General features: G+C 41.0%; 1 protein-coding gene across 3 annotated transcripts in view; it reads right to left on the minus strand.

The window, feature by feature from the left end:
• The window catches only part of MYO1C (myosin IC), a 1,794,562-nt gene that overhangs the window by 161,353 nt on the left and 1,613,300 nt on the right, over positions 1 to 19,909 (minus strand). For all 3 annotated transcript variants that reach the window (XM_044054342.1, XM_044054344.1, XM_044054343.1), the window contains exons 21-23: positions 2,222 to 2,298; positions 1,983 to 2,051; positions 1,051 to 1,135 (exon numbers count right to left, since the gene is read on the minus strand). In XM_044054342.1, coding sequence (XP_043910277.1) covers positions 1,051 to 1,135; positions 1,983 to 2,051; positions 2,222 to 2,298 — 231 coding nt within the window. The remainder of the gene's footprint in view (positions 1 to 1,050; positions 1,136 to 1,982; positions 2,052 to 2,221; positions 2,299 to 19,909) is intronic.

Here is a 19,909-nt window from a genome sequence, read left to right on the forward strand (position 1 = left end):
ACTATGACAAAAACTGCAAAAGATTATGACTTACACCTTTGAAACTGAAGAATATAAAAGTCAAGGGAAATTTTACAGCCCAAAGCTTAAATATAGTTGGTGCAGATAATACAAGATCCTTGGGATTCATAAAGAAGATGGACTGCTGTACAGAAATAATCACAGACACTTGTACAAGACAAACATGTTGAAGTCAAAGTTCCAGGAATTAGGATTAGCACCAAAAACTGTTCCACTTAAACAGATATAGTGAGAACTGTAACTTGTCGATGGAGTTCCACAGACAAACTCCCAAGTCATACCTCCTGGGAATGGTCCAAAAGAACATTAGATGTCCTTTTCAAACAGTTTTACTTAATACACTAGATGTGGAAGGCCTCTGAACAAACCAGACAGATGCAGGTATTGTTCAAGAGTTACTGATTCAAATTACTGAAAACATTAATTTAAATTACCTTTTAAATAAATTCAAAACTATTATATCCCTTGACATATTCAGTGCAGAGTTAAAGTTAATTTTGATCAATCTAATGGAATGAATACTACCTTATAAACTGCATACCATATACATATATATCTCTTACAATTGACAAAAAAGAACAGTGTTGGGTAAGATAAGTGGCACATATCTTTTACAAGTTTATGAGCAAATTACGGGAAGCCACATGAAAAGAGGTACATCATGCTCCTGTAGGAGCAAGTTTGGCTAACTTGCTTGCCAAACACATACTAAAGCCACAAAAAAAAAAAAAGTTATAATTTACTCTTACAGTCAACCCTTGCTGAAGAGGGTCCTATCACTCACACACATACATACACAGTTAATAGTGTTGAAAACATGCATACTTAACTCTATAACACTAGCTTACACAATTAAAAAAAAATAAACTATTTCTATGAATTGCACTCTGTAATAAATATGCCTCTTGACAAGCCAGTTTACAAAGACACACATCCCTGCCAATCAAAATCTACCCACATTACAGTCAAAAACAACTATACTGCTGCAAGCATAATTAAAATGTGCAATCTAGCAACAGAAGAATTTACCTGCGGATGGTGTCTGCTGCCCATTTCCTCCTGGCAGCCTTCCTACGACCCAGCACTCCTCGCCACCAGGACTGCACTCCAATTGCTGAGGAAGAGAAAATAAATAATTACAGTTTTTTGTTCCCTGATGTAGCTCTTTGTCATCGGTAGTGCTCCAGAGACCCTCTTTGAGCTTGCACTCCAACATCCAAGCCAAATGTCTAGCTCCCTCCAAAAGGAATGGCAGTCAAAACCAGAGAAGTCCATGTGTAAACAACCAGGGAGCACAAAGGATCTCAGGGGACCAGGTACATTAAATCTTTTTCATTATGCCCTATCCACTGTCCCATCTAGTGTGTATTACTCCATGCACACATTCCTGGACTGAAGTCATCAGTCTTCCTTGAGAACTGGTATTTTCTTGGTTGGAAATATTGCCCCTCCCACCCCAGGATATGTAAGACAACAAAATGCTGTTTAAACCCTATTCCCCAATCACCCCAAGCTGACTTGTCTTCTATATTTCTAAATTCTGATTACATCATAAAAGGCAGTAACGTAGTACTTGGGAAACATCACAGCTAACCAATTGTTTCTCTGTTTTCTATCCTCCCCCACCACCACCATTAGTGGGAGAGGTAGAAATGATACCTGCTGTCACAGCTTTCCCAAAGGATGGGTGCTGAAGAGCTACCCAACCACAGTGGCTATAAACACACACACACTATAATGGTCTGTGTTTCTCTCCCTCCCACAGAGATACCACAATTGTAACTGATGGCACAAGATAAAATCCTTGCAGGCAGAACGAAAGAGCTACCTTGCAAAAACTCACACTGGGCAAGGGTACAGCTAATATGATCAGTGGGAGTATAAGTAAAGATACACACAAAGGAGATCAGCAAGGCAAAACTAATAAAAAAAAAAAAAAAAAAAATCTTCCGAGATATTACCAGAACGTTTCATGGTCAGGAACTTTTGATGTTGATGGTAGCCTCTCCATACTGCTTGGATTTTTGTTGCTGAAAAAGAGATACAAGGAAGGTGATAAAAAAATCTACTAATATTACAACCACATTTAGAAAAAAAAAAAAGTCTAGGCTGATGCATTCATATCACTTGTCAGTGAAGGATGACTTAGGTTTTTCTTCTCATCACAGCTGTTAATTAGGGAACTTGCTAACATGCTTACCTATACTCTGCTTACGGACCTCTAAGGCATCTTCAGTTGCAAACAATGTCTTTGGAAAGCGAATAAAAATTTTTGACCTGGAAGTTCAAAATAAGAACTTCATGTAAGTAGCAAAAAACAAGGGTACATCAGTAGCTTAATAAAGCATAAAGTCATTACTTCTTTCCCAGTAGATTGCTAAATTTATACAAATAATGAATGGATTACAATCAAAATACATAATTTTACTTTTTTTCAATGTTAAATTGCAACTGTTACCCATCTGCCCAGAGTGTCGATCTTTTTACATCATAGTACAAAAACTAGACGCTACATCTACTGCTGTTCCTCCCATTCTTGGCACCAAATTCATTTTATTCTGTACTTCTGTAATATCCCGATGCAAACTGAAGAGAAGAGGAGTAAGAAATTAATCACATGGAATACCCCATCAGTATTAGAAAGCATCCCCTTCACCATTTATTTTGGAAATCACTTCCCAGTTAACAACTGGATAAATAAAAAAAAGAATAGCTCCCTTTTATCCCCAACCTATTAATCTTTTATGTAGTAGTAGTGAAAGGCTTTAATAAAATCCAAATATAATATATAGTGGGAAATTCAGAAAGGTTTAAGTGAGGAGTAATCTTGTTACCCCTCACGGTAACAACTGCAGATTCTGAGGCAGCCCTTCTACAGTGCTTTACAACAAAGTGGATCAGCACCAGTGGTGGGCTGTCTTCTGTAGCCTACCACAAATGAAACATTCCAAGGGAGTACACTGCACTAATTAGCTATGTGCTCTCTCCCTGGAAATGCCTGAGGAAAGGCATTTAAAAAGCTTGCATTCACTTATTGCTTCCAATGGGTGAGGCTGTGTCACAGGTAAGTGCCTGGGAGTTCAGCAGACAGGTAGTGTTTGAGGTATGTGTAGATGTATATATATGTGTAGCTGCATATGCGAGTGTATTCAAAGGGATGAATGGCCGCAGGTGCATGTGTATGTCAGCCTGCCTGGATGGTTGCAGTATGAGAGTTAAGGGACGGGGGTAGGGGGTGTGTGGGTGTGTGTCCATGAGTTTGATCAGGAGTGGGGACTGTGTGCGCGTCTGTCAATGAGTTTGATCAGGAGTGAGGAGTGGGGACTGTGTGTGTGTGTGTGTGTGTGTGTGTGTGTGTGTGTGTGTGTGTGTGTGTGTGTGTGTGTGTGTGTGTGTGTGTGTGTGTGGCTGTCATACCTCCATACTCCCCTAGGCTAACAAGAAAATCCTGCAATATAAGCAGGCAGGACACTAGACAAAAGGGATACTGTACATCATGTCGTAAAGGCACTTAAGATTCATGACTGTGCTGTCAGCATTCACAAACAGTTCTTTCGCAGAGCTTTAGCTCTCTGCATTACCACTAGACACCATTGCTCCTCTTAGATATTACCCGAGGTCTTGACGAAAAAAAAAAAAAGTTAAAAGTAAAAGGAGTGAGGGAGGGGGATTTCAAACCCTGCATCCTTGGCGCACAATCAGCTCCTTAACACTGTGTGTGTCCTACACCACTGCTAGATGGTTCCCCTTCAGAAGCTCACATGCCCAAATATTCAAATCTTACAACACTGAGCCAAAATTATATCATAAGATGGAACTGGCCACAAGAAAGTCAGCAGTGTTTTTTTCGTAGGCACCTGGACTTTGACAGATTGTGGTAGCGAGGATCAGGGTATTGGTCTTTTCCCCACTACAGTGGCATCACATAGTTAGAATATTTAAGTATCAGGGGGTCTGCCCTGCAAACGCAGTGCATGGTGGGTATTCTGTTGTGTGATCGTATGAGGTTTGAGCATTTTGACTCAATCTTATAAAACTTAAGCATTTGAGCTCCCAAGGTTCTGAAGGAGAACCCCGCTAGACACCAGAGATCCTCTTTACACAGTAAAGGAGTAAATTTTGAAACTTGCACCCTTAGCAAAGAAAGCTGCTAGATGAACCACAGCCTTATCTCTCTATGCTAACTGGAAGGGCTTGTGCTCAAATTTATTTCTGCAGTAAAAGAAGTATGAAATTCTAATGTCTGGCATTATCTACTTACTGCAATGGTCCAGGATTTACAAAGGATGCGGAATTTATAAACAGGCAACATCAAGAACATTCTGTGAAACCAGGAAGAGTTTTAAACTATTACTTGGACTCACTTAAAAAGTTAATACAGCAGCAGATTTGGCCCTTTTAATTTCTCCACGTCTTTTGGGTTTCTATTACCATGACAGGAATGGACGCAATTCACAAGTCAAAGTACGATTAACATTCATGAAATTAGTATTGTTTCAATCTTTGATGTCAGCCAGAAGAGCTGTTCTCAGCACCCGTAATGTGTCCAGTAATGACCTCTGCAATTCGCATGGAGTTGCATGGTAACATATCTAAATATGACTGTAGATTATTTTTTTTTTTATAAGACCCATTGCTCCTACTACTATTGGAACTGCGTGGGTATCTTTCTTCCACACTGCTCTCATTTCTGCCTGCAAATCCTGATATTTTATGACTTCGTGTCTCTCTGTACACAAGACGCTGTAGGTCAATAGGTGTAGCGATTTCAATGATCAATGCTACTTTTGTCTTCTTTTTATGGACCACTATACCTGGTTTTCTCACATCTATTTTTTGAACTATTGGTAATGGGGTGATCCCATCTGATGTAGACTTCATCATTTTCTATGATGCTTTGCGGTTCCTGTTTTCAGTGTTTTTCAGCTACTTCAATACCACAGTGTTTACACAATCCCCAGTACAACAGCCTTGCCACATTATTATGCCCATCAGTATAGAGTCCTTCTCCCATCAGTATGGCACAACCAGCAACAAGGTGTGTGACTGTTTCCAGTTCTGTTTTACAAAACCTACATTTGTCTGTTTATCCCACATCTTCAATGGACTTTGTAAACCAACGGGTCTTGTACGTAAGCCACTATCTTGGGCCACCAATATTAAATTAACCTTTCTCTTTTGGTTTGAATGTGCCTCTCCTTAACCATTCCTGCGTTCGATCCTGATCAACATGAGGTTCTTCCAGAAGTTTTCTATAATTGCAACTATATTTATGCATTTTCCACATTTCTTGCCTTCTCATTTAGCAGTGCAATGCCCTTTATGAACAAGAAGAAAATTCTAATGAATGGAATTATGGACTGGCTACAAGGATTCAGGATTTACATGGACAAGGAGAAAAACAAGATACATTATGGACTTTCCATCAACTCATGGACAGGTAAGAAATATATTGATGAGCATGTGTGTAGGAGAATGCGGGGGTTCTTGTACAAAAATGATGCATGGGCTTCCAGTGGTGAATACCACAGGAAAGTGATGATTTGCACTCATAGTAGTTACGGGTAATTTAGTGACATGCAAATTAACCAGTAATAAGGTTTTTCCTTATTGTTTCTAACATGTATCTGAATTCCATTTTTACCAGTAGTGGAAATGGTCCCTTTTCACTACAGCTGTTATTGCCAGTGGCGGGGTTCTTTCTGAATCCCTGGGAAGGACTAGATTCCCTTTATTTACTTTCTCTAATTAAACAATTATGAATATGCACACAGTCTGTCTGACAGAGTACTTTGGCAAAAATGTTTATAGCTAAGGAAATTATTCTTTTGAACTTGGACAGAGAATCAATTTCCTAGACAAAGTAAGGCTTTACAAAATTTAATGCTATTGGTTATCAAAAATCAATTACTAGAAAACTGAATACTTCAGTTCCACTTGGTTTATTTTTAGTTATGTGTATAGCAAATGGGATGAAAGAATTGGAGGTGGGAAGGAGTAATTTTCATAGACATATATGGGAAAATATAGGAAATAATATAGGGGTGGCCAAGGTAGTGCAGCGGTTAGCAGTGTCACCTCCCAGCAAGAGGTTCTCCAGTTTGATTCTCTGCTGGGGTGCCCTCTGTGCGGAGTCTGCATGCCCTCCCTGCAGTCATGTGGGTTTCCTCCGGGTGCTCCGGTTTCCTCCCACATTCCAAAGACATGCAGTAGGTGGATTAGAAACTTTAAATTGGCTATAGGGGTGTGTGTGTGTGTGTGTGTGAGTGGTACAAATGAACTACCATGGCAGGGCTAGCCACCCAGCAGTGTAAACCTTGGCTTGAGATGATTGTCACTGCTGAAGTGACACCCTGACCACATGTGCAAAATGGGAAAAGGGGTTGAGGATGGATATGAAATAATGTTCAGGAGGAGGAGTGAAGTTTAAGGGAAGCAAAGAATTGAAAAAATTAAGTCATATTACCACCTAAAATGTGATGATATAATAAAGATGCTAAAAACAGAATGATCTGTGCAAAAATCATTTGGCCACAAATCCATGCTGATTAAAGACTCGCAGGCTATTATCCACCAACCAATGTGCCAATCTTACCTTTTGTGCCATTTTTATAATTATACTCATGATTTAAAATCGTACTAACTGATGTACAATTACCCAAATCATTTCAACTTGCATATTCTCTTCAGTTTATCAAATCCCCATAAAGGTTATTGCTTATGGTTGACAAACAAAAATGCTTAGGAACTACAAAAGCCAATGCTTGTGTGCGCGCGTGTGTGCGTGCGAGCGAGTGTGCTCTCACAAAATAATGTGCATGTGTGTATATGCAACTACAATCAAGCCTGTCAAAAATGGTCTTTAGTTAACAAAAATGTGTTAAGTCTAATAAAATAGCTACTATATTTTTCTGAAATTAAAAAAAAATATATAGTTGGTATTTTACTACATAATAGTGAAAATTGTTGTGTATACAAAGTAAGAAATCTTAGCACTGAAATAGAAGAGTAGTTGGTTTGGTATAAATAAATACCACCACAGACACCAAAGATAATGTATGATTTTACTATAAAATCATCTAGTGTTAAACAGCTAAAAAAATGGAAAACACAAACAAATGACTGGTGCCAAAGTATGGCCTTAAACTCAGTGCAAAAAATGTATCATCATCCCCTTTCAGTAAGAGTGATGTTCCTGCTAACTACCACATCAACAGTACCACCCTAAGTACACACTCTGTGGTGACAGACTTGAGCACACAGGTTGACAGCAATCTTAACTTTGATCACCATTTATCCACAGTGGTAGGAATGTCATTCTGTACTGCTCATAGCATAAGTAAGGGCATTGTCTCAAAAAAAAAAAAAAAAAAAAAAAAAAAGTTATAACCTCCCTGTACTCTTCCCTCATCAGGCTAATAACTGAGTACAACACCCTTTTTGGTATGCACCTTTCCAAGCATCTGCAGCAATTGGAGAGACCACAAAGGTTCCTCACAAGAAAAATTCAAGGTCTTCAGCATCTGTCCTATGTGGATCATCTGAAATCACTGTCACTTTATTCTGTTTCATACAGACTACTCAGAGGCAATCTCTGCCTTGCATACAAGGTAATCTCTGACCCTGGTTTACTGGAAATGCTGCATATCCGCAAGTCAAATGGTACACAGGTAACTTGATCTAAAGACCTTAACCTGGTATGTGACATTAATAGAACCTACTGGAGGGACAGATTTGTCTCCCAGAAGTTACCACACCTTTGGAACACACCCCCACTTCACGTCAAACAGAGAACTTCATTGGTCCTCTACAAATGCAATCTGGACGATTGGAAGAGTAACCATAAATTCACCCCAAGGGTTTCCACCTATGTTCGTCTTGGACGAGGCAATAGATGCTGATTGTGGAAATAGGGGTAGAACTTGGCTAGGCTTGTAAGGGGCCCTTTTGCCATGAGCTTAGTGACTTCCTATGATTCTATGTCAATAATAGGAAGAATCTTGCATCTGGTGCCCTGGCACACAGGGACAAAACCTGACTGTAACTCAGATGACTGGGTTAAATCAGTATCTCTTGCATTGAAGGAGCCAGGCAGACAGGGAGAGGAGTGAAGGAGTTTCTCCCAGTGGGGGGGGGGGGGGGGGGGGTTGCATGCACCAAGGGAGAACACATGGTTGGTGTGATTTCTCCTGTGAAAATTGGGGAAACAACCTTCCATGTTTTGAGGCTTTTGTGCAAGGATACTTGTTGGCATTTGCAGGCAAAAGTGAGGGAAAGCCAGAGTACATGAACCACTGCATTCCACTTCCTTCACATAACTCAGTATAGGTGGGGCTGTAGGGCTGCAAAACTAAAAACATACTTCAAACCACCACTGACTGCTGTCCAAATGATTGCCCCTTTTCAACTAACTCTTGCATCAGTAATGAAATAACAAAAGGGTCACTTGGCTGAGAGGGGGCTAATGATCTGCAGGCAGTAGGGGGTAAAAGAGCAAGAAAAGATAAAAGTTAAGTACCTTGTAGCTGATACCAAAATCTTTATCCATTTTCATAAGCAAGAAATAGTTAGCAGTAAATAATGGGCAAGGCTACCAGAGTGCAATCACAGTAGAATGCCATCTCACCCCCTCCAAAAAAAATTATAAAAAAGGAACAAAATCTTTAAAAAAAAAAAAAAAGCAAACCAATTAACACAAAAAGAACTTGATCCAAGTTAGTCTCTTGACAGTAATTATCAGTTTAACAATGCCCTAAATTTGTCTACCTGCCTAGTAATCTCTGGGATGGTGGCAGCTCTTCATTGAGCCACTACTGGAATCGAATGCAATCAGACAGTATTAGATGGATGGAAAAACTGTCAAAACTGTAGGAAGTAATTAATGTCCAAAACTTAGGGGGTGGGTGGGAGGAAGCTTTTCTGTTACAATGACCTCTCTTAGAAAACCTCTGTTACCGTAAATACCAAACACACAGCTGCTATCTTCTTTAACAAGGGTCACCCCCTTTTACCCAGTTAATGTAAGATAATAATCCTCAAACTTTTTTTTTTTTTTAAGAAAAAAACATATTTTTATGTTCATTCTTTTTTAGCAGGTAAACCCACCGCACACACAGTGGCTTTTTCAGAGGAGGTCAGGGGATCACTGCCTGGTTCATAGGTGCATACTAGACTAACGGCCCTGGAGCCTTTACGAGCCTAGCCCATGGAAGTGCCCTGGCATCGTGCTGCCTGACATTAGTTCCCAGGCCACTGGAGTGATCCAGGGAATGAACTTTCTATTAATCATCCACTCATCAAGATATCTCTTGAAAAGGGACAGCGAGGTGCTCTGCTTGACATGTATGGGAAGTCTATTCCAGAGCATGGGGAGTCTCTGGGTGAGGATCATGTCCCTCCAGCATGTTCTTTTGATTGTGGTAATGAGGTTGAGGTCTCTGGAGTGTGTGGTGCTGAAGGATTGGGATTTCTTTAGATGTACCATTTCTTACAGAGCTGGGTCAGACATGGAATTGTAAGTCAAGCAGAGATCGTCTCTATATAGGAGATATGAGACAGAGAATAGCTGGAGTCTTTTGAGTCTGTCCGTGTAGGACATGTGTTTAATGCCTAGGATCCTCTTCATGAGGTACTTCTGTGGCCTCCCCAGATGTTGCAGGTGTCTAGTGAGGTACATGCCAAATGGGGCATTATACTCGATGACTGGTCTAATGAGGGAAGAGTAGACAGACAATGACCTCTCTCCTCCTGGATGCAAAACCCTTGGTAATGAGATGTGCCACATAGAAGGACTTTCTGACCACAGTTGCAATGTGGTGGTTGAAGGAGAGGTTGCTGTCAACCTGCTTCCCCAGATCTCTTATAATGCCTTCAGTGTTCAATGGGCTCTCATCGATGTAATTAGTGGGAACTGAGTTTTTACCAAAGGGGATGAAGAAATTTTTTGGCATTAAGCTTAAGGCCATGGTTTCAACACCAGTCATTTGTCTCAGTCAGGCCTTTCTGTAGGATGTCTGCATCACTTGGAGAGTTAATAATGGCTGCCAGCTTGCAGTCGTCTGTGAACTTGGTCAGTCAGAGTCCCTTTGTGCTGGCCTGAACTTCTGAGAAGTAGATGCTGAACAGGAAAGGGTCCAGGACCGATCCCTGTGGGACTCCACTCGTGACTGGTAGGCAGTCTGACTTGGAGTCCGCTACTTTCACAATGAGTGTTCTATCTGTAAGCCAGTTTGTAATCCACCTAGTGATATAGGGGTTGATGCCTAGTTTGGTGAGTTTATCAATAATTCCTCAGTGAGGAATGGGATCAAAGGCTTTGGCCAGATCGAGGTAGGCTGTATGCACTGCCTTGCCTTACCTTCATCCACAGCCCTGGTGACTGACTCAAAGTTCTCCCTTTCACATAGCCAAATTGTGTGCAGTCTAGAGTTTGGAGATTTCCTATATCATTGTTAATCAGGTCCATAATGATGCGCTACATAGCTTTACATATCAGACATGTCAGGCTAATGAGGCAATAATTCCCAGGGTCTGTAGTCGCTCCCCCTTTATGGAGAGGGATGACTGTAGCAGTGCACCATAAAGCCTGAGGTGAGACTGTGACTGAACAGGGTACACAGATGTGGTGTCAGTTCACTTTGTAGCTCATGTAGAACACAGCCAGGGATATTATCGGGTCCCATGGAAGCTGTATTTTTGGCCTTGGACAATGCAGCTTTAACCTGTGCTGCAGTAATGCTGGGTACCTGGCATTCTAACAGTATTGTGACTGGTGCTTTAAGGGGGGAGAGATGGGTAAAGTTGGCACTGAATCTGTCAGCCAGTATGTTTTCTGTTTTGTCTATCAATAAATGTTCTCAGTGTGCTAGCTCGGTGCATTTTCTTTCATTATCTTTGCAATATCTGTTGGCTCAGTAGAGGAGGTACCATTGTGCAGTAACTCAGAGCAAATCTGGGTATTGCCGTGGAGTTTCTTGATATAGCTATAGGCTTTGTGATTCTTTTTAGTGTCTGCCGCAATTCTGCCTTCATAGCTGGCTTTAGAGGATTTGATGAGGGATCTCAACTTTTTGCTGAGGCTAATAAGGGACTTTTTTCAGTCTTGGAACTTCACCTTCTTCTGTAACAGTTTCTTCCTTCTGTTGTAGAATTTATTAATGACAGGGAACTACCAGACTGCCTTCCTTTTTTTTGGAGGACAGCGTCTTGGTTCAGTTGGGTATGGATAGTTCCATGCATTTATGTACATGTTCGTACAGTGCACTGGTGTATGATTTGGCAGTCATGCAGCTATTTTCCATTGGCATGGGTGCTGTGAAGTTAGCACCTCTGTTTTTAGGAGTCCAAAATCAGCTTTGGAGAAGTTTTTCAAGGTGGTTATCTTTGCAGGGGGTGTGGGTGAGATGTGGATTTCCATGGTGATTAGTTTATGGTTGGATCTGACCAGGGAGAGATTCATCATTGGTGTAGAGCAACGGTTGCCCATGTTAGTAATAACCAGTTCAAGGATGTTGCTTCCTCTAGTGGGGGTCAGAATGAGCTGGTCCAGGGCACTGAAATTGATGAATTCCAGGAAGTGTTGGGCCAGTGTATTTGTGCTTGAGTAGTTTTCCCAGTTGATGGAGGGTAGTTGAAGTCTCCTAGTAAGTGTGTGTTGGGTTGGACCTTGACAGATTCCAGGATACTTAGGAATGTGGAGCGAGAGTCTAGGGACATGGCTGGGGACCTATAGCAGGCTATGACCTGGATCGCTGTCTTACCCAATGTTAGTTGTACCTGAAGTATCTTGGATGTGTTATGCTGGGCTACTAGTCTGGAGGTGTGCATATCCTTTATGAATATGGAGACACCACCGCCTTTGGAGCTTTGGTCCATGTTTTGGGGCCGAAAGGTGTGGAATGAGTTATAGCCTGGTAGCGCAGGGGTGCTTTCTGCCACTTTAAACCAGGTCTCCGTTACAGCACAAATGTCAATGTTCTCCATTTTGAGGAGTGCTTCGAGAGAGTGCACCTTGAGATTTAGACTTCTAGTCTTGAGCAGCATAACCCTCAGATTACATTTATTTATAGCTGTTACAGTGGTAATTTGGTCTTTGGTACACTGCCTAAAAAAAGGCACTATAAGGGCTGGAAAGAGCCTTAGCCAGTACCCAGAAACTCAAGGGTGACAGATGCAGGCCATCTCTGGCAAAGCATCGAGGTCTGTCAATCACGTCATCCCAAGCAGATACTGGATCCCCTTAGAATGACATCAGAAACTTAGCCAATTGTTGAAGTCAATCATTTTTTGTTTGTACTGCTGTATCATTCTGGGTGGCAGTAGGATACTGCTCAGGGCTAGGGTCATACCTGCCTGGACCACATAATCCCAGAGCTCCACCACGTCTCCTTTCATATAGTCCAGTGAGGTGCATCTCAGGTCATTCACAGCCACAGGACAATGACAGAGTCGTACTTGTACTTGTTGTGGAGTGACCGGAGTACGTGTGTTATGTGTCAGATTCTGGCACCTGAAAGACAGCTGTTACCTTTTCCTTATTCAACCTAGTGAGTGGGACATCTGTGTGCCTCACTATTGAGTTACCTATGATTAGTGTATTGGGCAAGGTGTTTAGCCTTAGGGGCTTAGGTTGAGGGGCATACTGTGAAGGTGAGCTATGTGTCCTGTGGTTTGTGCTGTGCTGTGTTGTTGTGGTTGACTGCATTTCTGTCTTGGAGGTCTCTGCTGTTTGGGTAAATTTCTACTGAGAGCCTCCGCGAAGGTGAGTGTGTGGTTTGTGTTTTTATGTGAGAGCTGTGATAGTGGGTGTTCTGGAGCGCTGTGTGTTCCATGTGGTGTGGGTGCAGGTGTTGACCTTCTCCTCTTAACCAGCTAGTCTGGTCTTGACTGGAGAGTTCATAGCTTCCAATTTGGTGGTATAAGTGTATCTCTCACAAGTCTGAATGTTGGAAGCTAAGAGGAGACGGTTGTCTGTGTACATGAGGCAGTTGCTACACTGCCTCAGAATGCCCACGTGCACCATTTTAATAGGAGAAAGCACAGGGAACTGCCCCTTTAATCATGCCAGGAGGGGTGGTCATAACTACTAAGTACTGGAGCTATTTTCATGAAGAACGACTAGTGCTGATGGCACTTAGGTGTGCTACAATAATTGCTACAAAAACCTGTTGAAGTGCAAAGCGATTAGGCTATCTGAAGTACAAGAGAGAAAGAACCAGCATGATCTAAGGGAAAAACTGAAGAGCAGACTTTCTGGCACTAGTAATAGTTTACCTCAGCTCGGCGCTGCTGCATGGAGCTTAAACAAGCGCAAACGTGGGCTTTTAAACCAGAAAGTTGAAAGGGATGTAAAAACTGCCTAAACTGCCAATAAACTACAATTTCTGGGCCAGAAACCACTCCTCTTGTGGTAGATATGCTACCCAATGCTTACCACTCCCACTGATAAGCTAGAAAGCTTCCCTCTAACACAGAAAGGCTTGGGGGGGGGGGCTCAGAAGCTTACAAACAGTCCTGGATACAGCACATCTGTATCTGGACTAGACTGGTTACAGGAAACAAGCTTAGAACTTTTTTTTTTTTTTTTTACAGAAAAGCAGCGAAAACAGCAATAAAAACAATTCAAATTCAGTGCAAGCTAGCACACTTGAGTGTGTAGCAATATTAAAGCAAATGCAGTTTAAATAAATGCAATTAAATTTAAAAAATGACTAAAAACAAGTGCAGAAAGCAGTAAATTAGGAAAAAATCAAGATGGAGGGACTTAAGAGTATCAAAAAACAATGTCAGCAAATATATAAATAATTCAGTCAAGCAAAAACTAAGACAGTGCAGAACTCTGAACAGTTAAAAAGTGCCAAAGAATATACTTATCAGCTCTATATTCCCTGACTGTTTGAGAAGCACACTCAGAACACAAGTAGATTCTAGCAATGGTATATTTTATTTTGGTAAAGTGGAAAGGGAGAAAGGAGGAACAGAAGATAATTCAAGATTAAGAAACAAGTGGGTTGGCCTTCTCAAATGTTCTCTCTGTATTAGGTAGAATGAGCTAATGACACTAGACTGGGAGGAGTGTCCCAGATCAAATTTACAGTAGGGACGGGCAACTGCAAAGCCACCAAGTATAAGAACAAGACACCAACAGGGAAGGAGGATGGGAAACTACACTACAGCTACTACCTACACTATTTTAGGCAGAAAACACTACAGAAATGTTTATCACAGCAGAAAAACAGCAGTGAGTCACTAAATGAAAGTTTTAAACAGATAAAGGAACAAGGAGACTGTAGAGAATACTTTTAATTGCATTATATGATATACTCCTTGGCAGGAAATCAGAACAAACAGATGCTTAACAAATGGAGAAAATTTCCAATTAATACCTTTCACAAAATTTCCGGTTAATACCATTCACATAGTGAAACTAGCTAAAAAAGCTTTACAAACAGTGTGACAGTAAAAACCTTATTTATCAGGCCCTGTAAGGCAGACAATTTCAGTACAACTGTGCAGATTAGTTTATAGAAATAAAATACAGTAAAAAGTATGCAGCGGACAAAGTGCTACAAATTAGAATAAGCAATAATTAGTAAAAAATAAGCAAAAAAAAAAAAAACAGTTCTACATCACAAATCAGAGTTGTGGTCAGTGCCCCTTCTCCGCTCAGCTCAGTGTGTAGTAACTTGCTTGGAATCTACTAGACCCAGAATACTACTACTGCTATCTAGCTTTGATTCAGACCGCTCACTATGGACGTTAACCTCCCCTTCCAATGAATTACTTACTTCCCTGTATGACCTCCATAGTAACTCTTAATACTTAACATTACATAGGCCATGTTAAAAAAAAATCATTAAGTGAAAAGAGTTTGTATAAATTTGTTGCAGTAAACTGAAACAATGTACCTTAAAAACTTAGGGAATAACTGGACTATATGATGTTCAGGAAACAATTTAAAAGTACTGGCAACACCTAAATGTAGGTCATCTTTTTTTAAATCTGTAGATTAAAATATACAACCAGGATAACAATGATCACAAACATACAGGTATTCTATTGTAAAAAATAAATAAAAAATAAAAAAATCCTAATCTTAACAAATGCCTTTTGAACTTAATTTGCACTGTAAATACTATACATAGTGTAAGGGAATACTACAGGCACTTTAAGTCCCAAATGCTTGAAAACTCAACAGGAAAGGAAAACTCAGAACTTTGTGTGGAGATTGAACGCAGTCAAGGAATGAAATTTCTTGGAGCTTGTGTAGGCATGCTACTGCTCACACATGAACTCGAACACAAGTTTGGACAAGCAACCATGATGAGGGAGCTGAAGGGTAACGTTAGTGTTAGGAGCAGAAGGGGGTTAAGGTTTGGGAGCAGAAGGGAGGGGATTTAAGCTTAGGGAGCAAGAAGGCAGTTTTAACTTTAGAGAAGGGGAGAGGAGTTTTAGGATTAGGGAGCAATAGAGGTAATTTAAGTTTAGGAAGGGAGAGCGGAGGTTTGGGGTAAGGGACCAAAGACTCTGGCTAGGAACTGGGTAGGGGTTTTAGGGATAGAGTTTAGGATCTGGTAGCACTATATAGTTTTACAGAGTTGGGTGTGGGGAACTTGGGCTACTGGAAATCTGATCACTTGCTTTTTTGAGTAAGAGGCAGTAAAGCAAGAGTGCTCTGAGCTACTAGCATATGAGGACCCATAGTACAATTCATACTTTTATTCTTCTTCCCTTGTTTCTTGAAAAACTATTTCTGGTTAATATAACAAATTAATTATAAACTGCAAATACTACAGATATTATAATTTAATTTCCTGCCTATATTTTTTCTCACTTTATACTTTCAATGCTCTCCAACTTATTTCCAATTTCATCTTAACCAGTTTACAATGTGACTTAACTGCCTTTTTTTACTACAAAGTAGGTATATTTACATTTTATATTACTGACAGGTACTATTCAGCATCTCATTACATACTTTTTACACTGATTTCCTTCAAGAAGCCCAGCTTCCAAATTCTAATCTAATATTATTTAGCTATGTAGGTTGAAAGTACTGAAGCCTAAATTAGTTGTTTTCATTATACGTAATAGAGTTCAATGATTCTACTAACTAACCAATGTTTAAAATGTTTACAATATGTTACAAGAACGTACATTAATTGATCGCGGTTATCAAGCTGTTAAATTATTTCTTGCCTTTGGTCTGGGTTATGACTGGAAAGGGTCCCTGGATCAGCCTACCTTCTCATTTTTTCAATTAAAAAAAATATAGAGACTAAGGAAATCAAACACCGAAACACAAGATAGTTTGTTATGAATTAACCTATAATAGCCTATGTAAACATTAATTTAAGCTAGTGTACTTTGTAATCCAGTATGTTGCTATTGCCAAAACTCTAGTATTCAAAGAGATGCAAATACACTACTTAAAGAATGAAAAAGGGTTTGGTTACAATAAAATGAGTTTTGTCTTGGTTCCTCAACAAATGTGAAAACCTATACTTTGTGTTTGAAATACAGGCCAATGAATTGTCCAGAATCATAATATACTGAACTTTTTATCATAAAGCATATGGACTACCAAGACTGTCATGTGAAAACTTAGAACAAAGTGCCAGAACATTACGAGTTAGAAAGTATACCATTCTACATAGCAGCAGCAACATGACAAAGTTCTTGTCGTAAGAAGGCTGATGAGGTTTAATTAGTTATGTACTTACCATAACTTGGTATCTGTGTTGTCTTCTTTCATTCCTCCTTAGGTATGGGTTACAGATCCGTCCACGGATCAGACTCAGATGCATTTCTTCAGACTAGGATCAAAGTCTCGAGCTCTTCCCACTACCCACAACGCCCTGCACCCCAACCAACCTCCTCAGATTGAGTTTGCTGCCCACAGATAAAAGAGAGCAAAGAAAGAAGAAGTAAATTTAAATACATCTCAATAACCTGAGGCTCAAAAAACCAGGAACAACAGTTTCCAAGAATAGTTCTCTCCAGGTCTTCTAGCGTGCCAGGAAAGGGGATGGGCAGGGTGGGAAGGTGAGGAGGAATGAAAGAAGACAACACAGATTCCAAGTTATGCTACGTACATAACTAATAAATCTGATGTTTTCTCTTTCATTCCTCCTTATGTAAGGGTAGAGTCCCCAGCTATGCAACTCCTGAGTAGTCTCAAGGAAGCATATGCTGGAACAATGCCGAACCAAATGAAGCCCTGCTCCGGGAAACAAGATCCAATTTATGTGAAACAAATGTGTGAGCCTTAGACCATGTGGCTGCTGCACCAATGTCATCTAAAGAGGCCCTGGAAGAGAAGGCAGATAAGATGGACACAGACCTAGTGGAGTGGGCCTTAGGAGGTCAAGGTAGCCATAATCCATTTTTATTATAAATGAAGGTGACCTTCAGGTCTGCAATTGACTTGGCAATAGTAACTTTTGAAACTGCCTGACCTAGATGGCTACGAGAGAAGGACACAAATAACTGATCTGACTTTCAAAAGGACTTAGCCCTGTGCAGGTAAAAACGTAACTATCTGTGAACATCTAGCAAATGCAACAATCGTTCCCTCGTAAGAGAAATTTAAGAAGAAAACTGGTAGTTGAATAGTCTGGTTAAGACCGCTATTGCTACCTTGGGTATAAAGGAAGTGTTTGTATGAAGGGACACTCTAGCCTTGTGGAAAATTATGTAAGGAAGCTTAGAAGATAATGCTTGGATTTCTGATATTCTCTTTGTTGAGGTGATGGCAACAAGAACAGTCTTCCATGAAAGAAACTATAGGTCACAATCACTCACTGATTCAAAAGGTTTTTGAGTTAAACTCTGCAAAACCACAGTGAGATCCCATGGTGGAGAGGGATCCTTTACTAGAGGCCTGAGAAGAAAGATCCATTTCAAGAAGGCCTTGCACAGTTTGGAAGTTGAAGGGCAGTTGAGAAGGTTGGCAGAATGAAAATTAGAGATAGCCACTAACTGAAGTTTGATGGTAGAAAAGCTGTCTCCTTCTTTGAAAAGAGATGCGAGGAAATGCAGAACATCTGAAATAAGTGCCGAAAAAGGGTCAATGTTCTCTTTAGAAGCCCAGAAGACAAATCTCTTCCATTTGCTACCATAAATTTTCTCAGTAGCTGTTTTTTGAGAGGCTAAAATAATATCTTGGACTGGATAAGCAAGCCTGGACCTTTGAATGATTACTGAAAGTGGAAAAACTAAGTAGTCAATTTGAGGGACATCAGACAGGGTGATAACTCTCTATTAGGTGACAAAGGAGGTCCTGTTTAGGTTCCAGAATCCATGGAGGATACTTCAAGTGAGATCAGAGGAAGGGGAACCAAATCTGATGAGGTCAAAAGGGAGCAATGAGTTTTACCAAGGACTTAAGATGCTTTGCTTTATGGAGAAACTTTGCGATCAAAGGTAGTGGGGGATAAGCATTGAGGAGACCGGGGGGGGGCAATCATGGAGCAGATTATCCTTTAGGGCCTCTCCCTGTGGGGGGATCAGAACGAAGTAATTGCTGCACTTATTCTGGGGGGATGCAAATAGGTCATAGCAAGGTTGGCCCCAATGGCTGAAGATCAAGTCCGCTACTGAATGACTGAGGGACCACTCTAGAGGGGCAGAATGGACCTGCTGAGCTTGTCTGCCAGGATGTTGGATTTCCCCAATGTGTATGCTGCAAGCAGAAAATGGTCAAAAGACATTGTCCATTCTCAAACCCTCATGGCCTCTCTGCACAGCGGGAAAGAGCAGGTTCCTCCTTGTTTGTTGATGTACCACACCACTAATATGTCTGTGCAAACTGCAATCATTCCTAGAGGGAGAACATCCTGAATGCAACACGAGGAAGACAGCTCTCATCTCCAGAACAATGATATGCAATCTGGTGTCTGTGTGAGACCAAGATGCATTGGACCATCTTTCCCTTGTAATGCCCCCCTCCACTCCAACTGGGAAGCATCCATGGTCACTGTGACAGAAGGGGGTGGAAGAAAGAATTGCCTGCCTAATGTCAGGTCATCCTGGTTGGGGCAGTAAAGAGCCAGTTAGCCAGGTAAGGAAACACCTGAAATCCCTTCAGTCTCAGGTGAGCTGTGACTACTGCTATGCATTTGGTAAACACCCTGGGGCTGTGGTAAGTCCAAAGGGTAGAGCCCTGAATTGAAAATGACTGGCTTCCAGCCAGAAGTGCAGATGACTCCTTGAGCGTCTGCTATTTTGATGTGATAGTACGCATCCTTTAAGTCCACAGAGCACATCCAATCGTCGTTCCGCAGCAGCGGTAGAATGGACTAAACAATCACCATTCATAACTATGTCTTCTTTACAAGCAAATTTAACTTGCTTAGATCCAGAATGGATCGCAGGTCTCAGTTTTTTTTGGCACTAAAAAGAAGCAAGAGCAAGTTCTGAATCCTCTCTGTCCAGTCGGGACTTCCTGGATGACTCTTTTTTGCAGTACATTCAGAATTTCTGCTATTGTGAACTCCCTCTGCCTAGGTGGAACTTCGGGGAGTCTCTATGACCTCTCTGGAAGAGAAAGGAGAAAGGGAATAGTATAGCCTTTGGATATAATCTTTAGCACCCACCTGTTTGGTGTTATATCAGTCCAGGTTGTAGGGTGCAGAGAGAACAGACCCTCGACTGCCTCCAGAGATGAGTAGCCAGGTAGAACTTCCGGAGTGCTGGAAAGGCCTATCAGAGAAGGGTTCCATGAAGGCCTGATTCTGCAGACCCTCTCTGCCTCTAGGGTGGCATCTCCCACTGAAACTTCCTTCTCTGGTAATGGAAGAAGAATCCTGCTGGTTTTCGCTTGGCGATGTGTGTGTCCTGTACACAAGTTGTGGCAAACTGATCTTTATTTAGTTACTAGTTTATCTGG

This window comes from Protopterus annectens, chromosome 13.part0, assembly GCF_019279795.1.
Source record: "Protopterus annectens isolate FY-2018-M chromosome 13.part0, PAN1.0, whole genome shotgun sequence".
Taxonomy (NCBI): Eukaryota; Metazoa; Chordata; order Ceratodontiformes; family Protopteridae; genus Protopterus; species Protopterus annectens.